Source organism: Tupaia chinensis, unplaced genomic scaffold, assembly GCF_000334495.1.
Source record: "Tupaia chinensis unplaced genomic scaffold, TupChi_1.0 Scaffold000096_1, whole genome shotgun sequence".
In the NCBI taxonomy this organism is placed as follows: domain Eukaryota; kingdom Metazoa; phylum Chordata; class Mammalia; order Scandentia; family Tupaiidae; genus Tupaia; species Tupaia belangeri.
Genome location: NW_006159558.1, coordinates 2,659,104 through 2,682,345, shown reverse-complemented (window position 1 = coordinate 2,682,345; position 23,242 = coordinate 2,659,104). Strand labels below are relative to the sequence as shown.

Genomic DNA, 23,242 nt, shown 5'->3' with positions numbered 1-23,242 from the left:
ATCTCAGTTGAAAAATAAGTCTCGGGCAGCTTGTACTGCGCGTGCGCGAGCTGTTGAGCCCTCCCGCGAGGAAGGTGCGTTCCCGATTTGGGGTGGTCGCTGCTGGTTGCGGGAAAGTAAGTCTAACGCTGCACCATGGCGTCCGTGGGGACCCTCGCCTTCGATGAGTATGGGCGCCCTTTTCTCATCATCAAGGATCAGGATCGCAAGTCTCGTCTCATGGGCCTCGAGGCCCTCAAGGTAACGACCGGGGACACACTTGGCCGGGATGAGGGAGGCGGCCCAGTCCGCGGCTCTGCGCCTGCGCAGCTTGGGAGCCACCTACCATGTGCTTCGGGAAGGCAGAGAATCTGCTCCTCCGAGGGGTCCCCGGTGGTCCCCATTCACGCGCCCGGACTTTGAGCTCGGGCCGAAGTCTGAGCTCCTAGTGCTAATGTGGGGGTCGACCCCCCTCCAGGCTTGGGCGGGGCAGCCTCGGCGGCCCGCGGCCCAGCCTCGCCCCGTTCATCAGACATGACGCCTCGGCCACCTGTCTGCGTGAGGCTGTGCTCCGACCGGCGTGCCCCCAAACAGTGCTAAGGGAAATGGAGGCTCATTTAGGGGTGCCTTTATTCAGGGCGTGTTTGAGGATGGGACTGGTCCAAGTAGCATGTGCCCTTCCGAGGAAGGTGTTTCAAGAGCGGGAGCAGACACAAAACCGTAATGCCAGGTGTGTGTGGCCAGGATGGCCGGCCGTGGACAGGGTGCAGGTGGGAGTGGAGGGGACTCTCAGCGCATGGGGGGCGGCCTTGATCCGGAACGGGTACGAATTCGCAGCCGGAGAGCTAGCGTTCTTGGGGGAGGACGGTGAGAGGAGGGGCTTGGCCGGCAGCCGCACAGCTCCGGGTCGCAAGAGCTCCCCGACTCGGTGGAGCAGACGGCCTGAAGTTTGGAGGAATGCCCCTCCAGCAACGAAGATGAAGCCCTGGGAAGGAGCGCCTTCGAGGGTGTTCGAGCAGGATTTTAAGTGTAGTTGCAGCTTAGGGCGCAGTGCTGGAGATGGACTGGAGGGACTGGAGACCCGCTGGGTAAAGCAGTGCAGGAGTCCGGGTAACAAAGGCTCATGGACACTGACGTGGACGGGGCGCTGTAAGGGGGCCTCCTGAGCTGATTATAGAGTGAGTCCGCAATGTTTAGGTGCACAGGCAATGCCACTAGGGCAGAAGTGCCCCTGTTCACTTAGTGTCTTGGGGTTGCCTTAAACGTACAAGTAGTACCTTTTTGCCACACTGACAGGACGAGTTAGCAGGCTCCTGGATGACACCCTGTCACGCTGCGGGGGCCACAGTGTTACACAGTGGGGTAACCCAAGGAGAGGCTGGGCAGTGCTGGGTCCGTGGGAAGTACCCAACGTTTTTACTTCCTTTCTAGAAAAAAGTTTCAGCTACTTTATTCAGTTCCATTTTTCAATTAAAGGGATCCACAGGGACATGTTGGGTATGATTAAAGCTACAGGTTGGGCTGGCCTGTGACATGGTGGTTAGGGGCCTGGACTCCCACGTGGCTGACCACAGTAAGAGTCCCAGACCCAAAGTCTTGAATATCATGCTGGGTGCATGTGTGCACACATGGCCAAATCCTAAGAGAAGACGACATTGTGGTGTGGCCATCCCCCACCTCTTCCTCCTTCTCTTCCCCCTTCTCTTCCCTCCTCTCCCCCAAGCACATGCCCCCCACCTCTTCCTCCTTCTCTTCCCTCCTCTCCCCCAAGCACATGCCCTATGACCAAAAAAAAAAATTTTTTTAAGTAAAAGGGACCAGCAAGTAGTGTGGTAGTTTAGAGCACTGGACTCCCACATGGCTGACTGTGGTTCGAGTCCCAGACCTGGCACCTTGCTTTCTCACTTTCCCTCTCTTTTTCTCTCTCTTCCACTCTCTTTCCCCCTTTGGCCAGATTATTAATCATTTATTTAAAAATAGAAAAAGGCAGGACCAACAGATGGCGTAATGGTCAGGTCACTGGGTTCCCAGGTAGTTGACCTCTGGCTGAGTCCCTGAACCAGCAACCTAAAGCTCAACGCCAGGCGTGTGTGTTGGTGTGCCCAAATCCTGAGAGGAGAAGTGATTGCATAGCCATCCCGGGGTGGGAGCTGGGGAGTGGGGAGAAGGGTGATTTCGCTTTCTGTCTCTGACAAGCACCCATGCCCTATAGCAAAAATCTCTCTTTAAAAAAAAAAAAAGAATTGGAGGTCCCAACAACAGTTCAAGACCTGGGCCCAGCAGCTTGAAAATCACACTGGGCGTATGTGCCCACGCTCGCATGCACCCCCAAAATCCTGAGAAAAGAGTGGAAAGGAATGCAGCATGACAATCCCCTGGGGGAGAAGGGGACTGATTTCTCACTTTCCCTCCCTCCCTCTCTCTGTCTCTCTAGCCAGTGTCTGTACCCTATAGCAAAAGCTTTAAAAAATGCAGGCGGTGGCCACTTGGGAAGCCAGGTTGATTCCAGACCCACCCTGAGAGTCGGCTGCAGTGGCCCGCACCTATAATCCCAGGAACAGTGGAAGCTGAGGCAGAGGGATAGGGACGTGGCCGACCGTGCCTAAGGTAACACAGGCAGTACTTGGCTCATGAAGGGCATCTTCTGGAAGTCAGCCCCAGTCCTAGGGCTGCTTAGACTGGAAGGAGAAAGAAACAAAAGTTATCTTCCACTTCTATTGTCAAAACTCTCACCCTCCTTCCCATTTTGTTTCTTCGCCCTAAACAAATCATTGCAGTGTGTGGCTAAGTTTAGCCGCTGATGTGGCAAGAGGAAAACTCCAGCTAACTTATTCTGGTACCTCTGAGAGAGCCACTTACTTGCCCACCTTGACCTGTCAGTAGAGGTAGAAGCTGGGGCAGGTGGAGGAAGGTTTCAGGGCGAGAGAAGCGACGTTCCATCAGAGCAGCCTCCTGGACCTCGTGCCTACACGGAACCTCCACGGGTTTCTTAGCCGCTTCTCAGAACTTTTGTTCTTCCAGAGTTGCTCTCTCTTAAGAACTGTCAGGTACAAGTGACTCTTCTCTGTATGTTATGTATTGCTTGACCATTTTAAAAAACAATGTGAGTCCAGTAGGTGGCGTGGCGGCTAAGGCGCTGGACTCCAGCCATAGTTAACCTAACCACGGTTCAAGTCCTGGACTCAGTGGCTTGAAAAATCACACTAGGTGTGTGTGACCCCAAAGTCCTGAGAGGAGAATGGAGAAGGGCTTGCAGCCTGGCCGTTCCACACAGAGGGCACATTCTCACTTTCCTTCTCTCTTAATCTGGCAAGTTCACGTGCCCTATAGCAAAAACCTTATTGAGAGAGAGAGAAGAAAAAAGACCAAATGCAACAGTTCAAGGTGTTGTCACAGGAAGTTGGTATTGTAGAGTCATCTCGCGAGGCCTGAGAGTGGGTTGTGAGAAAACTTGCCTTGTGGTGTGTTGAGGGCTGAATGAGGTGACACAGAGCTCTTGGTTCTGATTCTTTTACAGAAGTGTCTGCTAAGTTGGCCCTTGTAAATGTTGTTCACCCTTAGATTTAGAGCCGTGCTTATAAATGTAGAAGCTTCTAGAGAACAGAAACTATAATGTGTTGTGATTTTTGCTAATCATCAGTTGTGTGCTTTTAACTGTTGAAATTGTACCTAACTAGGTGTTTGCTTTTTCTCATTGTTTCATTTAGTCTCATATAATGGCAGCAAAGGCTGTAGCAAATACCATGAGAACATCACTGGGACCAAATGGTAAGAGTCAAATATTCTGGTTTTTAAATCATAAAATACCCAATGCATCTTTATAGGAAAATTGGGGGAGGGAGCCCTACTACCATAACATAGACAAAATTGTTTTAGTTCATCCTAGACTTCTTTTTGGAGAGGTGTAGAGAGGTATTTTGTTTTTCTGTTTTTGTTTGTTTTATAAGAATTGAATTTTATTTAAATTTATTTATTTAATTTTTAGTTTGACCAGAGAGGGACAGAGTGAGAGAGAGTGAAAGGGAAAGTGAGAAAGCAAGCTGCCAGGTCTGGGCCTCAAACTGCAGTTGTCCAGCACCCCCAACTTCTGCCACCTGCTAGTTTCAGAGAGATTTTTGCTACAGAGTGTGTGCACTCACCAAAAAGAGGAAAGACAGACAGATGGAAAACAAGAAATCATTTCCCCTGGGAGGGTGGCCACAACACAGTCCCTTCACCGTTCTCTCTGGATTTTGAGCATGCACACACATGCTCCCAGCTTAAATTTTAAGCTGCTGGATCCAGGACTCCAACCATGGTTGACTACGTGGAGTTTGGTGACAACCATTACATCATCTGCTGGTTCCAGTTTTAGACTTTTTTTTTTTTTTTTTTTTTTTTGGAAAATTTTTTTTTTTTTTTTTTTGTGGTGGGTGTAGGGTGCATGCGCTCACCAGAGAGAGAGAGACAGAAAGCGAGAAATCACCCCCCGGGGAGGATGGCCACACCACAATCCCTTCTCCTCTATTCTCCTCTCAGGACCTTGGGCGCACATGCGCCCGGCATGAGTTTTAAGCCAGTGGGTCCAGCCAGGACTTGAACCGTGGTTGACTACGTGAGAGTCCAGCGGCATAGCCATTATGCTAACTGCTGGTTCACCCCCATCCCCCCCCCTTTTTAGACATCTTAAACACCGTTTTAATAGTGTATAATTTGAGATCAGACTTTTCACCTAACATCATTTTGCCAGCATTTTCCAAATGCTTTGGAATTAATTCTACATCTGATGAGACTCTTCTTCCCCTGTTCCTTTGATCTTAATCATTGAGTTTGTTTTCTGTGTTTCGCTTTAAAAGTGTCATCAGGTTGATATTCTTTTATGTACGTTAAACGGTTTTCTTTGAAATAAAACTGCATAGGTGAAAACTGGGTCAAGAGACTTTTTTTTTTTTTTTAACAGTCGTTGGTATTTGAGGGTTCTTTGCACAAGGCTGTCTAAGTATTGTTGTCTTTTTAGGGCTTGACAAGATGATGGTGGATAAGGATGGCGATGTGACTGTGACTAATGACGGTGCCACCATTCTAAGCATGATGGATGTCGATCACCAGATCGCCAAGCTGATGGTCGAACTATCCAAATCACAGGATGACGAAATAGGAGATGGAACCACAGGGGTGGTTGGTAAGAAAAGGCAAAGTAGCCTTTCTCATTTTGAGCTCACAGGGCTAAGGTGCCTCCTAAGAGTGTTTACCCTAGGTTAGACTACGGGGGACACAGGCAAGTCCAAGTTGAAGGACACCCTACAAAACAGGTGGCCCAGGTTTCCCAAAACCGATAGCATCACAACGAACAGGGGCCAAAGGGAGTCTGGCAGTGAGAAGTGACAGCCAGCTGCCATGCGTTATACTTGATTGGACGCTAGGGTGTTTCTTACTTACTGTTCTTGCTTTTTAAGCCAAAAAGGAATTTTAGATCAGGCTGGGGGATTGGTGATGGATCATGTGTTCATGTCATTGTTGAATTTCCTGAGTGTGGCAGTTACATTTCAATTATGTAGGAGAATGCCCCTATCAACAAATTCTTGTATGCCGCGTGCATTTTTGGTGTGCTTGGAGAACAGCACTTTTAAAAGAATGTGGGGAATAGAAAGTTGGTGTGAAAGGATAAATTATAAACAGAGTTGAAATTTTCTTATTAGCAGGAGAAATTTCACTGACTTAGAAATTCCAGGCTCAGGAAACATAAATGGGGTTTTAGTCCCTCTGTAAAAGTGTTTTTTATGTTATTGCTAAAAGATGGACATTATCCTATAAAAGGAGACCCTGTTAGATTTTTGCTAGAACAAAAACAAGAGGCTCCTTTTTGAAAATAGATGGCATCAGCTTCTAAGGTACTTGCAGCTTAATTCTGGAACCTTCTTGCTTCCGGGGAAGTGTCTACTTTGTATTGAGTGTACTGCGTTAAGTTTTGGCGTGTTTCTGAACTGATTGCTCTCGTGTGTGCAGTCCTGGCTGGTGCCTTGTTGGAAGAAGCTGAACAGTTGCTGGACCGTGGGATCCACCCCATCAGGATCGCTGACGGCTATGAGCAGGCTGCCCGCATTGCCATTGAGCACCTGGACAAGATCAGCGACAGCGTCCTCGTAGACCCCAACGACATCGAGCCCCTGATTCAGACTGCGAAGACCACTCTGGGCTCCAAAGTGTGCGTGTCAGTAGAGTGTTGGGGTTAAGCATCCGAGGAGGAGGCACGGCCTGCCTGTTCCTAGAAGCAACACGAAACGGGCACCAGCAGCCCACGTTGGTTTGACAAGTTTCTCTCATGGCTCTGGTTTTGCTTTATTTGTAATGTAGACATAGACAAATGCATCTTGGTTTTAGTCAGAAGCAGACTTCCCAAGTTTGGGTATTAGATCATCATGACGGTGTTCGCCAGATACAGTCCTTCAGTGCAGCAGGACAGGCTCATTAGGGGGTCTGCCGGGAAGGGAGGGTCCTGCTTGAAGGTTGTGTTGATCTTCATAACTATCTTTTGTAACTTTTTGGCCAGGAAGCTGTTTGGAAGGTTCCTCTTTTCACTTACTTAACCAAATTACTGGCCCAGTGTTTTAATTTAGTATGGATGAGCAGGCCTAAAATTGACTTACGTCAAGTCCTTTAAACATTTGCGTAATATCCACTCTTGCCAGGTGTACTGCCAAGTCTCAGGGACACAAAGATACAGTTCTCTCTCCCCTGGAGGCTCTTAAGTATCTTCAACCAAAGGATGCGTTAACCTGTATTGCCATAATGCGGCATACAAATCAGTTTACGGTGCTTTATCGAGCTGCTTAAATTGGTATCTGTGAGAGCTGGTCGATATGTGTGTTCATTTTAGCAAAAAGGTAAGATTGATTAGGAAAAATACAGCACGTGTCTGTCTGCCCTGGGCAAGACAGCCCCACAGCTCGGGTTGGGACAGATGCCTTTGGTGAGGGCAGTCCTCTGGCCACAGGGCCTAGCAGGGGCAAGTTTGTGACTAGGCAACAGTGACTGCCCCCCAGGGTGGCTTCTGCCATAAGGATGGCACTATATGCTCACGTAAGGAAGGCATTGCCATTATTTGAGTTACTTCATTGTTGCATAAGTTGATCCTGCTCTATTTGCACGTCTCTGTGGAACCCAACCGTTGTACAAAGGAACTCAAAAAGTTCTTGGAAAAATGAAATTAAACGACAAGTTTATTTTGGTGCAAAAGTAAAATTGAAATCTGTAACTTTCTAAGTATATATTTCTCTTGAACTATTGAAGCCCTTTCATATATATTTTTTGGGGGGGGTGTTGCTTTTTAACTTTGTTAGTGGTTGCATGAGAGAAAAGAAAAGGAAAAGATGAGAAAGCAATCCCTGTGAGGGGTGGTCATGCCACAATCTCTTCTCCATTTCTCCTTTCGGGATTTTGAGCACACATGAACACACCTGTCGTGTCCTCCAAGCCATGTGGGGTCCAGCTGTCTCAACCACCACACTATGGCTGGCTCCTTCATATAGGTCTTCACTGTAAAAATATGCTCAGTTGACTGATAATGGCCACATATATTCATCAGAAAGCAGAACATTGTAAGTCACCTACTTAGGATACCAACATTCTTAGTTCCAAGTTTCTGTTTTCTGGATGACTTAAGATTTCACATACTGGGGTCTGCTCCATGGCCTGATGGTTAAGACAGCCAGATTCCACGGCCAGCAGGTGACAGTAGTGAAAACAAGGGACTCCTACATGGTCGACCATGGTGCGAGTCCCAGACCCTGGCAGCTAGAAATCAACACTGGATGTGTGTGCGAGCACTTGCATGCCCAAAATCCTGAGGAGGACAAAGAAGAAAGGATTGCAACGTGGCCAATCCCCCCAGGGGTTGGTTTCTTGCTTTCTGTCTCTGTCTCTCCAGCAAGCACACGTACCATGTAGCAAAAATCTCTCGGGGGAAGAAAAAAAGCATCAGCCAGATCCCACATGTTCAGAACCTCATGGTTCAAGTCCCAGACCCAGCAGCTTTAGAAACCTGCTAGTCACATAAGCATGTGGGCTCAAAATCAGCGAAGGAGGGAGTGGCTGTTCCCCACAGGTTGCTTTCTCTTTTCTCAATTTTTCACATACTGTGTTTCAAGTGTCAGGTTTCTTTGTGGCTTATCCAGATTAGAGTACATTTATCGAGCAGCCTATTCAAATGTTTCAAAGCTTTTGAAAAAGATAACACTTCCTGTCTGTAGTCAGTGCTATAGTGGGAAATCTTGCAATGGGAAGCTGCCGTATGGCATCCGTTCACTTCCTTTTAAGTGCCATACCTCACTGAGATGGGATTTTTCTGAGTGATTACTGATTTTTCCATTTTGTTTCAAATTTGTAAAATATTGGGTCATCGGAAAAGTCAGGACATGTTTTTCTGTGCACAAATGGCTTTATGACTTTTCCGACGACCCAGTAGTCACTGCCCCTTAAAAGCTGTACAACCTTAGTTCTTTCTTAATCCTTACCCCCTGCCTTATACTGCAGTGGTAGTTTATATACATTCATAGAGGAAGGAAGTAGTAACTTTCAGTCCAAGTTAGGATAAAGAGAACTTTCCTGTCCGTGCTTATGGTGTCCCTTTTAGGGTCTTTGGCTCTCAGACTGAGAATCCCTGCCTCAGATTGTCCAAAATGCTGGTTGTGGTGGCTTTCCATTCTAGAAGACTCAGTACAGCATTGGTGTTCTAAAATATCTCTGAGTCGCGTAACATCCTGTGGTCTGGGCTTGAGTGGAAAGCTTGCTCTGTGGTGTCCTCCGCAGGGTGAACAGCTGTCACCGCCAGATGGCCGAGATCGCCGTGAACGCTGTCCTCACTGTTGCAGACATGGAGCGGAGAGATGTGGACTTCGAGCTCATCAAAGTGGAAGGCAAAGTGGGCGGGAGGCTGGAGGACACAAAGCTTATCAAGGGCGTAATCGTGGACAAGGATTTCAGCCACCCGCAGATGCCAAAAGTAAGCCCTTGCCTTTCACAGCCTCACTTTGCCTTTTAACTCTTAAATCCACCAGTTAAAGTAGGGGCCAGCAGATGTGGTAAAGCACTGGACTCCCACGGGCTTGACCTGGTGATTTGCTTTTTCACTTTTTCTCTCTCTGTCTCTCTGCGCTCATGTGAGCTCATGTGTCCTGTAGCAGAATTTAAAAATAATCATAATGGGCCTGGCCATCTCGTGGGGAGAGCCGCCGCGAGCTTTCTTGGCTTGGTGCAGCCCGCTGCTGTCCACAGACGAACTCACTGCCGAGCCGCCATCGTGCCTGGGCATTTACAGGACAGCTTCGGTTGCGTGATCATCAGCCCATTCGACCGATTATTTGATGACAAATCGGACCCCTTTGAGGTGCTAAAGGAAGCATAGAATAAGAAAATAGAAGCCAACAGGGTCATCGTTGGGAGTCCTGGGGCCAAGAGCGTGACTCAGGTCGCAGCCCACACCAGCTCTGCTGTGGCAGGCAAACAGCTGCATAAAGAGTCCCGGACGCAAGAACTCGGTGCCCACCAGTGTCAGCGTGATTGACAGGAGACACAGCCACCCACGATGTTTAAGAAAGAAGGAATATGACATGTTGGAAGGTGACCTGATCAACAGCTTCAGAGTGATGGGAGATAACTGATAGGAGACCGGGAAGGCAACCACCTCCATGAAGGAGATTTGAAAAGCCACCTGAAGAAAAGGGTGAAGGGGCCGAATTTTCAGTTGACAGACCCAAGTATTGACCAACCTGTCCAAGGCTGTGGTGGTCTTGGAAAAGGTCAAGGAGATGGGCTTGATCCCCATGGCGAACGTCAGTTTAAGAGGCATAGTGGAAGTGGCAGATGTGGCCAGAAACATGGGGACAACCATGGAGGTAGCGGCTCTCACAGCTGGGCAACTGCCAAAGGGGAGTTAATTGACAGGGTTCAATCAGCTGTGACCGAGGAAACACCTGAAGGTGAAGAACATCCCATGGCAGTCACAGAAAAGGAGGAAAACCACCTTGAAGAGGTCAAGGAAGAGGGGCCAAAAGAGATGACTGGATGAGTAGAAAGCTATTCAAAATAAGGACTGGGCAAAAGTGGAATTTAATATTTAAAAACCAAACAAAGATGCCCATGGTCAGTGGAAGAAGAGATTTGTTCATAAATCAGTGAAGAGGCTTGCGCCGAAGATTCCGTTACAGACCATCATTTCCGGGAGCCAACAAACCACGTAACATCTCAGCTGGAGATAAATCTTGGAGACTTGGCCACTCCGGGTGGGATGGCAGCAAGGACTCAGTGGGCGTGGTGGACGTCCCAACCATGGCAGCCAGACCAGCACGTCCAGCGCTTTGCTCCTGATGTGGGTGACCTAGAGGCATTCCCAGCTCTGGCGTAACAGTGCTGTAAGACAACCCTGGCTCCTTCATGGGCTGTCCCGTTCAAAGCTTTTGCATGCTTAAGGATCCCAAACAACTAAAATTTTTTTTAAAAAAGGTAATGTCATTCATACCATTCACACCTAAAGACTGAATTTTTTCCATTTTGAAACTGAACTTTTCTGACTACACAGAAGTAACAAGTATGATAATCAGTTTCGTACATAGAAATGTGTTGGTGGCGAGTGTTTTCATAATTTTCAGCGATTACACATTCTTTTTTATTTTTTGGTTTTTTGAGAGTTTTTGGTTGGTTGTTTTTGTTTTGTTGTTGTTGTTTTGGGTTTTTGTTTGTTTGTTTGTTTTTCTGCCGTAGAGCACATGCGCTCACCAGAGAGAGAGAGAGAGACAGAAAGCGAGCTATCACCCCCTGGGGGAATGGTCACGCTGCAATCCCTTCTCTATTCTCTTCTCAGGATGTTGAGCACGCATGCACACTCACCTGGCGTGAGTTTAAGTCACCAGGTTCAGGGCTCAAACCGTGATCAACTACGTGGGAGTCTAGTGACACAGCCCTTACGCCAGCCAACTGCTGGTCCCACGATTATGCATTCTTATAAATACTCCTGAATTGCTGCTTGGAGTGTGCATTTCCAAACTCAAAATACAGGTATGAATGCTGTGTGCCAAAAATAATAGTAAATAAGATAAATAAATCGAGTTTCTATTTCTTCCTGTAGAAAGTGGAGGATGCTAAGATTGCGATTCTCACGTGTCCATTTGAACCGCCTAAACCAAAGACGAAGCATAAGCTGGATGTGACCTCTGTAGAAGACTATAAAGCCCTTCAGAAATACGAGAAGGAGAAGTTTGAGGAAATGATCCAACAAGTACGTCTTACCCTGGCCCTCGGGGGAAAGCCAGATTGCCCGAAGACACACTCGGTTAGGAGTGGCCAGCGTGGTAGCACTGGCTCCCCTCGCCTCGGTGCTTGTCATTATGTGCCCACACATAGCCTTAACCGTATAGTCTTCCTTCAGTTTTAAAATAGAAAAGTAGTAAATGTTCGTACACAGAGATGGTGTCACAGGGTACTGGACAGAGTTGACACCAGTCCCTGGAGCTGTGCGTTGGATTGCACGTGTTCGCTCCCCTGGACAACTTCAGCATGGCCTACCATGTATTAAAGGCTCTGGATATAACTTTGGACAACGGAGGTATTGAGTAACTGGAATTAACTCCAGGTGCTTTCGTAGTAATCCTAATTCTTTGCCTCAGCAAATCAGAGGTGTTTTCTAGATACCTCAGTGTTTCCCTTGTGGCTATTAGTATTCTGGGGGGTGTGTGCTCTGACAGCACTTCCTACTGGGGACTCTGCCCTTGAGGACTTGCACGCAGTACCGTGCTCGAGGACACAGGAACATGGATGTTGGTTAGAGCATCATTTACCGTGGCAACAAACCAGAGGCGGTTCTCATATCCTTTAGGGAAGTCAGGCACTCATTCATCGAATTCATTCATCCCTCCATGGTCCATTCCTCGTGCCCACCACAGGGTGGGTGTGCCTGGCGCTGTTGTAGGTACCAGAGGTGCAGCAGCCAGAACCAGACTCTGAGCCTTTGGCACAGACTAAGGGGAAGGTTGGTGGGCTAGACTGTTGGCACCGAGGAGCCTCTCTCAGGAGGTGGCAGGTGAGCAGAGACCTGTGGACTGAGAGCATCTGCAGAGGAATGTGGGTGGCTTGTGCCGGAATAGCCGGCCTGAGGGGTAGGAGCATGCATGCAGGACAGTGTAGATAAAAGCCCCATGACCTGGTTCCATGGCAGCTTGGGGTCCTGACAGGGGCACCAGAGGGAAAAAAGATACCCAAGAGCCAAAGGTGTGGGGCGGTTGTGCTGCGGATAGGCAGGCTGCAAGAACGGCAGGGGTGGTAGTGGGGAAGATGCTGGAATCTTGAGCAGTGAGAGGGAGCCACACGGGGAACCCGTAGCCTGTTGTGAGCACAGGACAGGAAAAGCAGCCGCCGTCTGAGGATGCAGGACAGGCTGGATCTCGCGACAGGCAGAGTCCATTCACAAACTGTGGCAGACGCGTTGCACAGGAGTATGGTTGTTACAACGCAAGTTGCTGAGGGGGAACGGGCCAGCAGCAGGGTGGGGCTCAGTGTAGTGAACAGGTGGTCGCCAAGGAGGGGCTGGTCAGTTCGGATCTTGGCCTTGAGATAAGTCTCTTGGCTCTCTGCGGGGAGCAGGGTTGTGCTTCCTGGAAACAGGACTGCCGCTCCAGCTCTAACGTGTGACTTGACCCTCGGGCAGTCGTTTCTCAGGTGAGACGAGCACGTTGCAGAGAAGTGTGCCGTAACATTCTGTCTTCGCATCAGGCCCGCGCGCACTTACACTGCTGGGCCTCTGAGGGAGCGGTTAGCAGGACCTTTTCCCTTCTCCCAGAAGGGAGAGGGCACTAGCTTTGTTCACACGTCTTTAGTTTTGCTTCATGACGACGAGCACAGAACAGACCAGCCATTGGATTGTAAAGTGCAGCTTAAAACTGAGGTAGCTCCCGCACGTATGTCGCTGCGGAACTGGAACTGACAGCAGGGTACTCCTCTCTTGGGTGTTGTAATGCGCCCACCTCGCACACCCAGCTGTCCACGTCCTCTGTTTTTGACGCGGCCACATGTGAAGACCACCTTTTTATTGACATGATTGTGGCGATGATCCAACAAATTAAAGACACAGGCACTAACCTAGCTATCTGCCAGTGGGGCTTTGATGATGAAGTGAATCACTTACTTCTCCAGAATAACCTGCCTGCAGTCCGCTGGGTAGGAGGCCCTGAAATTGAGGTAAGAACCTCCACACAGTGCTTCCGAGACACGGAGGTGGAGCTCGCAGTACTTAGATACTTAGCACTTAGCACTCAGGCTGCTCTGGCGCTGCTGGCCTCCACAACCACATCCCCGGGGCTCCCAGGTTACAGGAGGATGAGCTGGGGAGAAATGTGCTAGTCTTTTTTTTTCTTTGACAATGCTGTGTATTTACAGTTATTTCCTGGCATTTTGAAATGCTTTGCCACCCCACCGGGCCCACTCCCCAGCTCTCAAAGGCAGGAAGACCTGGTCTCATCCCCTCCTGTGTTGGCCAGTGCCAACAGCCATCTCGAGCAGCGGTCTGGGTCTTGGTCATACTCTGTCCCGTTGGTCCTCACTGTAGCCCAGGCTCACAGACAGGGCTGTGCAGAGGGGAGAAGAGAGCTTCAGGGGTGCAGGTGGGTCAGGGGTACAGTGGGCAGCGCCCTGCCAGACCAGGGCACCCAACTCTTCAGAAATATGTTCGTGTAACAAGTGCTGTGTGGGTTCCGGTGAGCAGTGTGGTCCTAGACACAGTTTAGCTCATTCGTGGTCCAGCTTTGAAAGTTAACTGTTCTGTGACATTTCCTCTGTCCCCTAACCCATTCCACTTAGTTGATCGCCATTGCGACTGGAGGGCGGATCGTCCCACGGTTCTCTGAGCTCACAGCTGAGAAGCTGGGCTTCGCTGGGCTCGTACAGGAGATCTCATTTGGGACAACTAAAGACAAAATGCTGGTCATCGAGAAGTGTAAGAACTCCAGAGCCGTCACCATTTTCATTAGAGGAGGAAATAAGATGGTGAGTACTCAGTCAACTGATACCTGGTTGCTCATCATGCGTTTAACTGAGACACAGTTACCTTACAGATACTTCTCCAGACCACGATGTGTCCTGGTGAGAATCGCTGAAGACGGTGTTAAATTGTCCATTTTATGAGGCACATTGCGTTGCCTTCTTCTGTCCCTCGGGTAGACTGGGAACCCCATGTTAGTAGACCTCGGCAGTCTCTGTTCTTCAAGAACAAATGGTTAGCACACCGAGGTGAGTCCAGACGTCACTGAGAGGCTGTGGCTTTGTCGGTTCTTGGCCACCTGGCTTCATTGTGTGTCCTGAACAGAGTCACTATGGCTTCCTCTGCCTGTTGAACCTCTAAACTATTATTGTGAGGAGGAAACGCATGGCGAAGATTATCTGCACATCTTGTCCATTTGGTTTTAATCTATATAGTTCTTATTTTTTGTTTGTTTAAGAATAATTTTATTTATTTATTTATTTTAATTTGACCAGAGAGGGACAGAGTGAAAGAGAGTAAAGAAAGGGAAAGTGAGAAAGCAAGCCACCAGACCCAGGACTCAAAGCAAACTGTGGTTGGCCATGTGGGAATCCAGTGCGCTTAACCACCATGCCACCTGCCGGCCCCTTAACCAATATGGCTTTAATGAGGGCAGTTAGGATTATTCTCAGTAGCCAATACACTTAGACTAAACCAGAGATGCCTGGTATTTAGCTCTAAAATGCATAGACCTTGTTCACATTTAATTTAGGCAAAACTGTTTTTTATAGATTATTGAAGAAGCAAAACGATCCCTTCATGATGCCCTGTGTGTCATCCGGAACCTGGTCCGCGACAACCGCGTGGTGTACGGAGGAGGTGCTGCCGAGATAGCGTGCGCCTTGGCCGTTAGCCAAGAGGCAGATAAGGTGGGATAGGTGGGAAGACTCATTATTCTGTAGAGACGTTTAATATTCTGATACATTAAACATAGTCGGGATGGCCTGTCCTTCAAACTCGGAGTTAGTGTTTTTAATGTATGTATACAGGTGTATTTCCATAGTGTTGCCGGGTTGGTTTTTCTATTGGTTTTTCCTTATTTGCCAAATGCACTTGCTGTGCCCTGTGCCCTTCCAGTGCCCGACCTTGGAGCAGTACGCCATGAGGGCTTTTGCAGACGCGTTGGAGGTCATCCCCATGGCCCTTTCCGAAAACAGCGGCATGAACCCCATCCAAACTATGACCGAAGTCCGAGCCAGACAAGTGAAGGAGATGAATCCTGCTCTTGGAATTGACTGTCTGCACAAGGGCACAAACGGTGAGGCCCCGCCGCGCGTCCTTGTGGTGCTGCGTTGTATTTAAGTGGATCGTTGAATTTTGAGTTTATTGTACAGTATCTAATAGGGGTTCTCAAGTTGATGGGAAATGCATATTAGGTAAAGTCTATACCAAGATTTCTCATTATTTTATGCCAGAAGAACCTCATTTAATTCCATTATTTCATAAACTTGTTAAAGTCCCCTCATAATAGAAACTATGAAGTATTACCTTTTTAAATATCTAAACATTTTTGGGTGTTGAACAACAATTAATCATAAGATGGTATTAATACCAGAGATTTTTTTTTTTTTTAAGAATTATTTTATTTAACTTTATTTTTTTTTTAATTTGACCAGAGAGGGACAGAGAGAGAGAGTGGAGGGTAGTGAGAAAGCACACCACCAGGTCTAGGACTCGAACCATGGTTGGCCTTGTGGAAGTCCAGCACCCTTAACCACAACACCACTTGCTGGCCCAGAGAGGACTTGTTTTAATTTCTGATTTTAGAAAATAATTCCTGGGGCCATTAGAGGGCGTAATGGTTACATTGCTGGACTCCACGTAGTCAGCCACATGGCCAACCACAGCTCAAGTCTCGGACCTGGCGGCTTGCTTCTTGATTTCCCTCCCTCTGTCTCTGACAAACAGAAATAATTAACTCTTAAAAGAAAAGCAGGTGTGGAGACCAGCAGTTGGCGTAATGGCTATGTCGTGGACTCTCATGTAGTCCACCACAGTTCAAGTCCCGGACCTAGTGACTTAAACTCAGGCCAGCACATGTGTGTGCTGGCCCAAGATCCCAAGAGGAGAAGGGATTGCAGAATGGCCATCTCCCAGCGGTGACGGGGGGCTGGGGGGTGATTTCTTGCTTTATATCTCTACGTTTGTCTCTCTCTCCAGCGAGCACATGCACCCTATAACAAAAGTCTCTTGGGGGGGGGATTCACATGTTGCTTTTCTTGACACAAATAGACGTTTGTCAGAGTGGGTTCTGGATGTCATGTAAAACAGCTCTGAGGACCGGCAGGTGGCATGGTGTTTAAGGGCGCTAGATTCCCACATGGCCAGCTGCAGTTTGAGTCCCGGACCTGGCAGCTTGCTTTCTCACTTTCCTCTTGCTTGCACTCTCTCTCCTTCACTCTGTCAAATAAAAATAAATAAATGGGTTTTTTTGTTTGTTTTCAATGCTCTGAAACGCACTTTTTAGTTTGTAGTTTGCTATGTGGTTACATCCTGGATTATTCGAGTGTCCTATAAAAAGTGAAGATCGGGAACCAGCAGTTAGCGTAATGACTATGTCGCTAGACTCCCACGTAGTCTACCGCGGTTCGCGTCCCGGACCCGGTGGCTTAAAACTCACGCCAGGCGCATGTGCGTGCGTGCCCAAGATCCCAAGAGGAGAATGGAGGAGAAGGGATTGCGCCGTGATCATCCCCCCTGGGGGGTGATTTCTCGCTTTCTGTCTCTCTCTCTCTCTCTCTCTCTCTGTCTGGCAAGAGCACGCGCCCTATAGCAAAAACCTCTCCTGGGGAAAAAAAAAAAAAAGAGTGAAGATACATTCTACTTTAATGCTCACATCCCAAATTTTAATTATAGCACCTTTTTGTCAGACACATATTTAATGTTTTTAATTGAATGCCTGGCTCTAAAATGTAGTGTTGACAGTCTTTCGGGAAATACACATCTCAAGTGCTATCAGATCTCACTCGTTTCTAGTTAACTAAGTTAGGGTCTGAGTACTCTGGGGTACGATGTCACTGGAAGGTTTTATCTTTTATTCCTTGGGGAGGGGTGTGTCCCTGCTTCCCCACAGGTGTTTTTAGGCAGACTCAAATTTCTAGCTGTTCTCAGAAGTAATAAAATTGTATTCATTTGAGTACCAGCAGATGGCATACTGGTTATGTTGCTAAACTCCTATGTTGTTGACCACGGTTCAAATCCTGGACCCGGCAGCTTAAATTCACACCAGGAACGTGTGCACGTGTTCCCAAAATCCCAAGAGGAGTCTGGAGGAGAAGGGATTGCAGCATTGCCATCCCTCCAGGGGTGATTTCTCACTTTCTGTCTCTGGCAAGTGAGCACCCCCTGTAGCAAAAATCTCTCAAAAAAAGTTTTGTGTTCATCTGAAACTGAAATATAATGAACAGTGGCCTCCCGCATTGTCAGTAGTGTGGATTTTTTAAGTTTTACTGTGATTTCATATCAGTTTGTTACCGATACCAAGTACATTTGCTGTTCTGGGGTAATCAATGTACTTGTGTTTTTCAGATATGAAGCAACAACATGTCATCGAAACCTTGATTGGAAAAAAGCAACAGATCTCTCTTGCAACACAAATGGTTAGAATGATTTTGAAGATTGACGATATCCGTAAACCTGGAGAATCTGAAGAATAAAAACTGTAGGGTGAAATGTAGTGAGATCCACTACTGTGAGTAAATAAATGGGTGTCTTGTGATGCATCTGCAGTTATTTATTATTCTGTCCTTTCAGACGCTGGAGATGCTGTAATAGAAAGTTCCCTGCTCAGAGCTGTGTAATTGTAGGGGTACTCTCGGTCTTTTGTATTCCTTATATTAAAGGGATCTCTTTAAAGAACCTTCGTTTTTCTCTTGAAGTTTAAGAAACACTCATCATAACATTAATTAAATGCTGCCTTAAGCGGTTTAAGTGAATTTTTAAAAAATAAGCTGTAGGAGCTATTGTAACAGCTTAAGCATTGCACGTGTTCTGAATGTCTGTTGTAGCATTGAGCGGAACATGGGCTTGATTCCGTTTAAATGGGTGGGCCTTTGATGGTTGCGAGGGGTCATTGATGAGTCTTTCTCCCACGGAGTTCCGGGGTGTTGTGGAGATGCTGGGGCCAGTGCTGACAGTTTGGTCTTGTTTAATCCCCTCTGCTTTGTTGTGGTCTTGGCCCTTTCGTGAACACCAGTCAGCCTGTGGGCCGAGCTGTACCGCCAGCAGGTGCTTCGTGGGGCAGTTGGGAACTCCGTGTTTCATCAGAGGGACAACGTAAATAGTAGGTAGAGTGAGAATAGGGGAGGGTTTGGATCAAGTGGGAAGAAAGCTTTGCCATGAGCAGGACAGGTAGACCAGTGCTTACCAACTGACCACCCTGCTCGTGGGCCCCGCAGTTCTGAGAACTTGACCTGGCCTGTCCCCGTCCTCACGGCCCACGCAGTAGATGCATTCTTACTGTTCACATCTTGCCAGGCTTCTGATAACCTGCCAGCATTTGTCACCAGTAAGTGGCAGTCAGGTCAGTCCCAGCAGCCTGACCTCTGAGTTTCCATCTCATCCCTTACCACCTTCTGCCCCAGCTTCCCTGTTAGCTGGGGCGGCAGGCGCACACCACCCCACCGTTCCTCACCTCTATAGGGTGAGCTGAGCATAAACTCAGGCCTCCCCTGCTGCCTGAGATTGGGTCCTTCCTGCTTGCATCCCAGTAGTCAGCCATGTGATGCCTTTAAGTTCCAAATAGGGTTTTTGGGTTTTTTGTTTGTTTGTTTGTTTGTTTGTTTGTTTGAGGTTTTTGCTATAGGGCGCATGCACTTGCCAGAGAGACAAAAAGCAAGAAATCACCCCTGGGGGGATGGCCACGCCACAATCTCTTCTCCTCTCGGGATCTTGGGCACCCGGCATGAAAGCCACCGGGTCTGTAATAGAAAGTGCTGTTTGGTTACCACAGTTCCCTGCTAGAACCATGGTCAACTGCATGAGAATCCAGCAACGTTGCCATTATGCCAACTGCTGGTCCTGCAAATAGGTTTTAAGAAAACATAATAGACAGTAGCACCGAAGTTAGCTGTGGGAACTGCCGGCCACTGTGCTCCCACCTGCAGACGGCAGCACCCCTTCCATTCTCAGTCGCTAGTCTAGAAGCTGTGTGAGGGACTTGACAGATGTTAAGGTCGCTCATCAGCTGACCTGACATTGGGAAGGATGACCAAGGTGGGCCCAGTGCGCCCTCAGATAAAGGTTTAGTGAAAGGGGACCACAGCCAGAGAAAATTTCAGCACTGCGCGGGGGCTCAGAGATGGGCCACATGCACAGGACTGAAGGTGGCCCCCTGCTGGCAGCCAGCGAGGAGACCTCAAGATCACCACCACTAGAAACAACCTTGGAAGTGGGTTTTGTCCCCAGCCTCCCAGTAGCCAGCCGGTCAACACTGTGAGGGCATCACAGAGCCAGCACAGAGCAGGCGCCTGGCATGGCCAGCTGGCTTCTTGACAGCCGCACGATGGAACACGTGCCGCCGAGTCGGTCTCGGCGGCACTCGGAGCCTCCTGCTGCTGTCTGGCCTCAGCTGGGAATGGGGGCCCTGGGGTCATCTGTGTCACTAGGTGCCATTTTTTTATTTTTTTACTTCTTTTTGTTTGTTTGTTTGTGTTTTTGGAGAGGTTTTTGCTATAGGGCACGTGCGCTCGCCAGACAGAAAGCGAGAAATCACCCCCCAGGGGGCATGGCCACGCCGTAATCCCTTCTCCATTCTCTTGGGAACTTGGGCACGCGTGCACACATGCCTGGCATGAGTTTTAAGCCACCGGGTCTGGGACTCGTACCCTGGTCTTTTTAAATAATTTTTTATTATTATTTTTTTTTTAATCTTGACTATGAAGAAGGGAAAGTGAGAAAGCGAGCTTCCAGGTCCGGGGACTCAAACCCAAGCCAGCCATATGGGAATCCAGCACCTTAACCACCACACTGCTTGCCGGCTCAATCCTATCTCCCCTCAGAGCTCCTCTCTCCTCTGCGTTGGAGATGGTCCTTAGTGGTCCCCACCTATGTGGGACTCCTGGGCACAGGATAGGACCCCCCTCCTGGATCCTGCTAGGCCAGTGAGCTGGGAGAAGCAACGTTTCCTTGCCAAGGCCAGGCCCTGCAGAGCTGGCCTTCCTTGGCGGGCTGTGTGCGGTAACCCGAGGTGAGACTGCACTGCCAGCCTGGGTTCCCCCCACACACAGCCTGCTGGTGCATGCTCAGCCTCCTCCCTCTCCTGCCCCTGCCCTCACTGCACTCTCCAAGCCAACCCTCTGCTCTGCCTGCGGCCCTGTGCAGGAAACAGGTCACGTGGGCTTCCGTTGGAGCCCTGGGAGGTTTCCTGGGTGGTGGTCTCTGTCCTGTCACAGGGTGGACTTGCCCCTTCATCTTACCCCTTTTTTCCCTTTATTTGTTCCCTCTGAAACTCCTCCCGGGAATTCTGTGAGGAAGGCTTTGTCCTGGCAGTCCTCCCACCTTGCTGGCTGTTCAGTGCACCCTCCCCACCTTGCCCTCTGACAGCTGCCATCTACTCATAGACCAGAACTTGGGCCCCACCATCACCCAAGTGCAAGATACACATACCACGTCACATGTGACCCCACGGTCATGTGATGCTCCTCATGTAGTTTACACTGAGAAGAACGGTCAGAATTTAGGGAAGTGGCCCCAGTCACACAACTAGCGACCTCAGCATACTTGAAGCCCTCCGCCTCCTGCCTGCCTGCCAGCTAGCTCAAGCTCTCCATTCTCCTGTCCTCCCTGCTGTTGGGGCTCAGAACGTGGAACCTCAAGGCACGGTGCCGTGCACGCTGAACATGTAATCCGAGGTGATGGGGAGGCCTCGGGCAGACCCCACCCTTCTGTGTCCTCCCTGCCCCTTCTCTCCTAGCACTGGCCTTAGCAACCAGGACCCACCTTCCCCAAAGCAATCCATGAAACCTGGGAAGGGCGCTCCTCCATTGAAGACGCCCACCTTCCAGGAGGAAGCGATGCTGCACAGGAAGACCCCAGGGAGTGAATGGCAGGCCTTCCATCTGCTACCCTCATCCACTCACGGTTTTTATAAACTTGCTAGCGGGCGCATACACTCGCAAGAGAGGAGGGAAGGTGAGAGCACCCACCATGGGACATGGTCCCCCTCAGCTGTATTCATGGGGGGGTGGGAGGAGCACACGGGGGGACTTCAGGGACAGTTTTCCCTAACTAGAGAGACAGGGACAAACTTCCTAACTAGAAAGACAGGAACAGACTTCTCTCCCTAACTAGAGACAGGAGTGCAACCCACTCACCCCCACACTTCCCTGCTGGCTGTGTTTTGTGAGGCTGCACCTAAGCTCTGCCCCAAGTACATGGGCACCCACCCAAGGGCCTGATTCCAGGAAGACCCTGGACCCCTTTGGAGGTGCTCAATGTTGCTCTTGGCTGAGTTTTCTGGTATTTGCAGCCCTAATTGATATTCCAGACTAGACAAAAAAAATCCTTTCTCCCACAGCCATGTGTCTCTGGGATTTCCTAACCTGGACCATCTCAGCAGACCTCTCACCCCTCCATCCCCTGCCCTCTGGGTCTCTGCTGTAAATGCTGCGGGACCCTCCTCACCTCCCCATCACCCACCTGGTAACTCCCTATTCCCTTGCTCCCTCCCTCCCAGAAGGGCTTTAGTCCAAAAACACAAATGCCATTTTGTAACTCCAAGGGCCTAGAAGAACACCAGCTTAGAGCTCTGGACCAGCCAAAACAGGCCACCCCTTTAGGGAAGACAAAGGGGAGGGTGTGGTTCTCCGAGGTTGGGAGTGTCCTTCCATAACAGAAAGGCCTTGAGTCTGTAGACTGCTGAAGACCCAGGACTGGTAAGAAATTGCCCAAGTTGACCAGGCACATTGGGATATATGCCCCACCCTCAACCCGACTTAAGCAAACCCCCTCCCAGGGTCTTCTTATGGCGGGAGCCCTGTACAGGGCCCAGGCCTGGATGAGAGAGAAGATGAATGACTGAGGAGCTAATGAGAGAGACAAATATTTGTCTAGGCCTGAGAGGTTTGGCAAATTCTCCAGGCTACTATTGATAACAACCAACTATCTGCATATTTGCCCATTATTGGGTTGCTAACAGAAATACCTAACTCTGGGTTTATAAAAAATACTTTTTTAAGGGCTAGCAAGTCACGGAGTAGTTAAGGGCACTGGACTTCACATGGCTGACCGCAGTTCAAGTCCCAGATCTGGTGGCTCTTTCTCTCTCACTCTGTCCCTCTCTTGTCAAATTTAAATAAATAAATAAAGTTAATTTTTTTTTTTAATATTTTTAAAAGAATTTTTTGTTTAATATTATTTATTTCCTGTAGGGAATGCACGCTTATCAGAGAGAGACAAAGAGAGGGAAAGTGAGAAGCCAAGGTGCCAGGTCCAAGACTTGAACCGTGATCAGCCATTTGGGAGTTGAACACCTTGACTACCACACCACCTGCCAGCACCAAAACTAGATGTTTAATTGGCTCACAATTCTGGAGGCTGGAAAGCCCAAAGGCATGGGTCTGGTGTCTGGCCGGCATCTGGTGCTATGTCTCAGCATGGCCCAGAGGGAAAGGCGAGCTCATGCAGAGAGCAAAAAAAGGAAACAGACTTTTCAACCCCCCCTTTGTCGCTCCCATGCTCCCAGCTGATTGGATGGTGCCCACTCCCATTGAAGCTGGGTCTTCCTCCCTCTGTCCACTGCCTAACTTGTCTGGCAAAGTGCCCACCTATACTGAAGGTGAGTCTTCTTAAGTCTTACCACTTCCCGATGCCATTACATTAAGGACCAAATTCCAACACATGAACCCTTGGAGGACGAACCATTATCTAAATCGTGACAGCAGGGCTGTCCCACGAGGGGCCAACAGGATGTACAGAAAATCAACAGGCTGATGCTAGATTAGAATCCCCTTTGCCAGTGAAGACCTGCGTGTGTGGCCAGTGGCTTGACAAGTGGCTAGTGCTACTGGGGAGCTCAGATTTTAATTTAAATGTAAAAGCTGAAGCAGTGCAGCGTACTTCTGCAAAAACGACAAAAATGAGAAGGCTGTTCTGTGGACACCGACACCTGTAGAGCTGCTCTGCATAAACTGCCAGGCCCTTCCAAACTTTGACACTCACACTCAGTGAGCTTCAGAGTCATACCAAGCCTCCTAAAACAAAAGATGAACCAGTTTTGTC

At 48.9% G+C, this 23,242-nt stretch overlaps 1 protein-coding gene and 1 pseudogene across 1 annotated transcript; both read left to right on the top strand.

The window, feature by feature from the left end:
• The first annotated feature begins 15 nt into the window (after window positions 1-15).
• On the top strand, window positions 16-17,745 carry CCT5 (chaperonin containing TCP1 subunit 5). The gene is made up of 11 exons (XM_006143311.3): window positions 16-240; window positions 3,687-3,747; window positions 4,976-5,140; window positions 5,965-6,163; window positions 8,767-8,959; window positions 11,081-11,230; window positions 13,066-13,185; window positions 13,804-13,989; window positions 14,755-14,892; window positions 15,101-15,281; window positions 17,552-17,745. The coding sequence occupies exons 1-11, from the start codon at window positions 136-138 to the stop codon at window positions 17,677-17,679; spliced, it is 1,626 nt and encodes a 541-aa protein (XP_006143373.1). The 5' UTR covers window positions 16-135; the 3' UTR covers window positions 17,680-17,745.
• On the top strand, window positions 8,967-10,640 carry LOC102495381 (plasminogen activator inhibitor 1 RNA-binding protein pseudogene; annotated as a pseudogene).
• Window positions 17,746-23,242: the final 5,497 nt, after the last annotated feature.

Bases quoted from the DNA above. Each gene is read 5' to 3' on its own strand.
- CCT5 (XM_006143311.3), top strand. From the start codon at position 136: ATGGCGTCCGTGGGGACCCTCGCCTTCGATGAGTATGGGCGCCCTTTT. The intron at 241-3,686 runs GTAACGACCGGG...TGTTTCATTTAG, and splicing joins TGGGCCTCGAGGCCCTCAAG to TCTCATATAATGGCAGCAAA. The intron at 15,282-17,551 runs GTGAGGCCCCGC...TGTGTTTTTCAG, and splicing joins TCTGCACAAGGGCACAAACG to ATATGAAGCAACAACATGTC.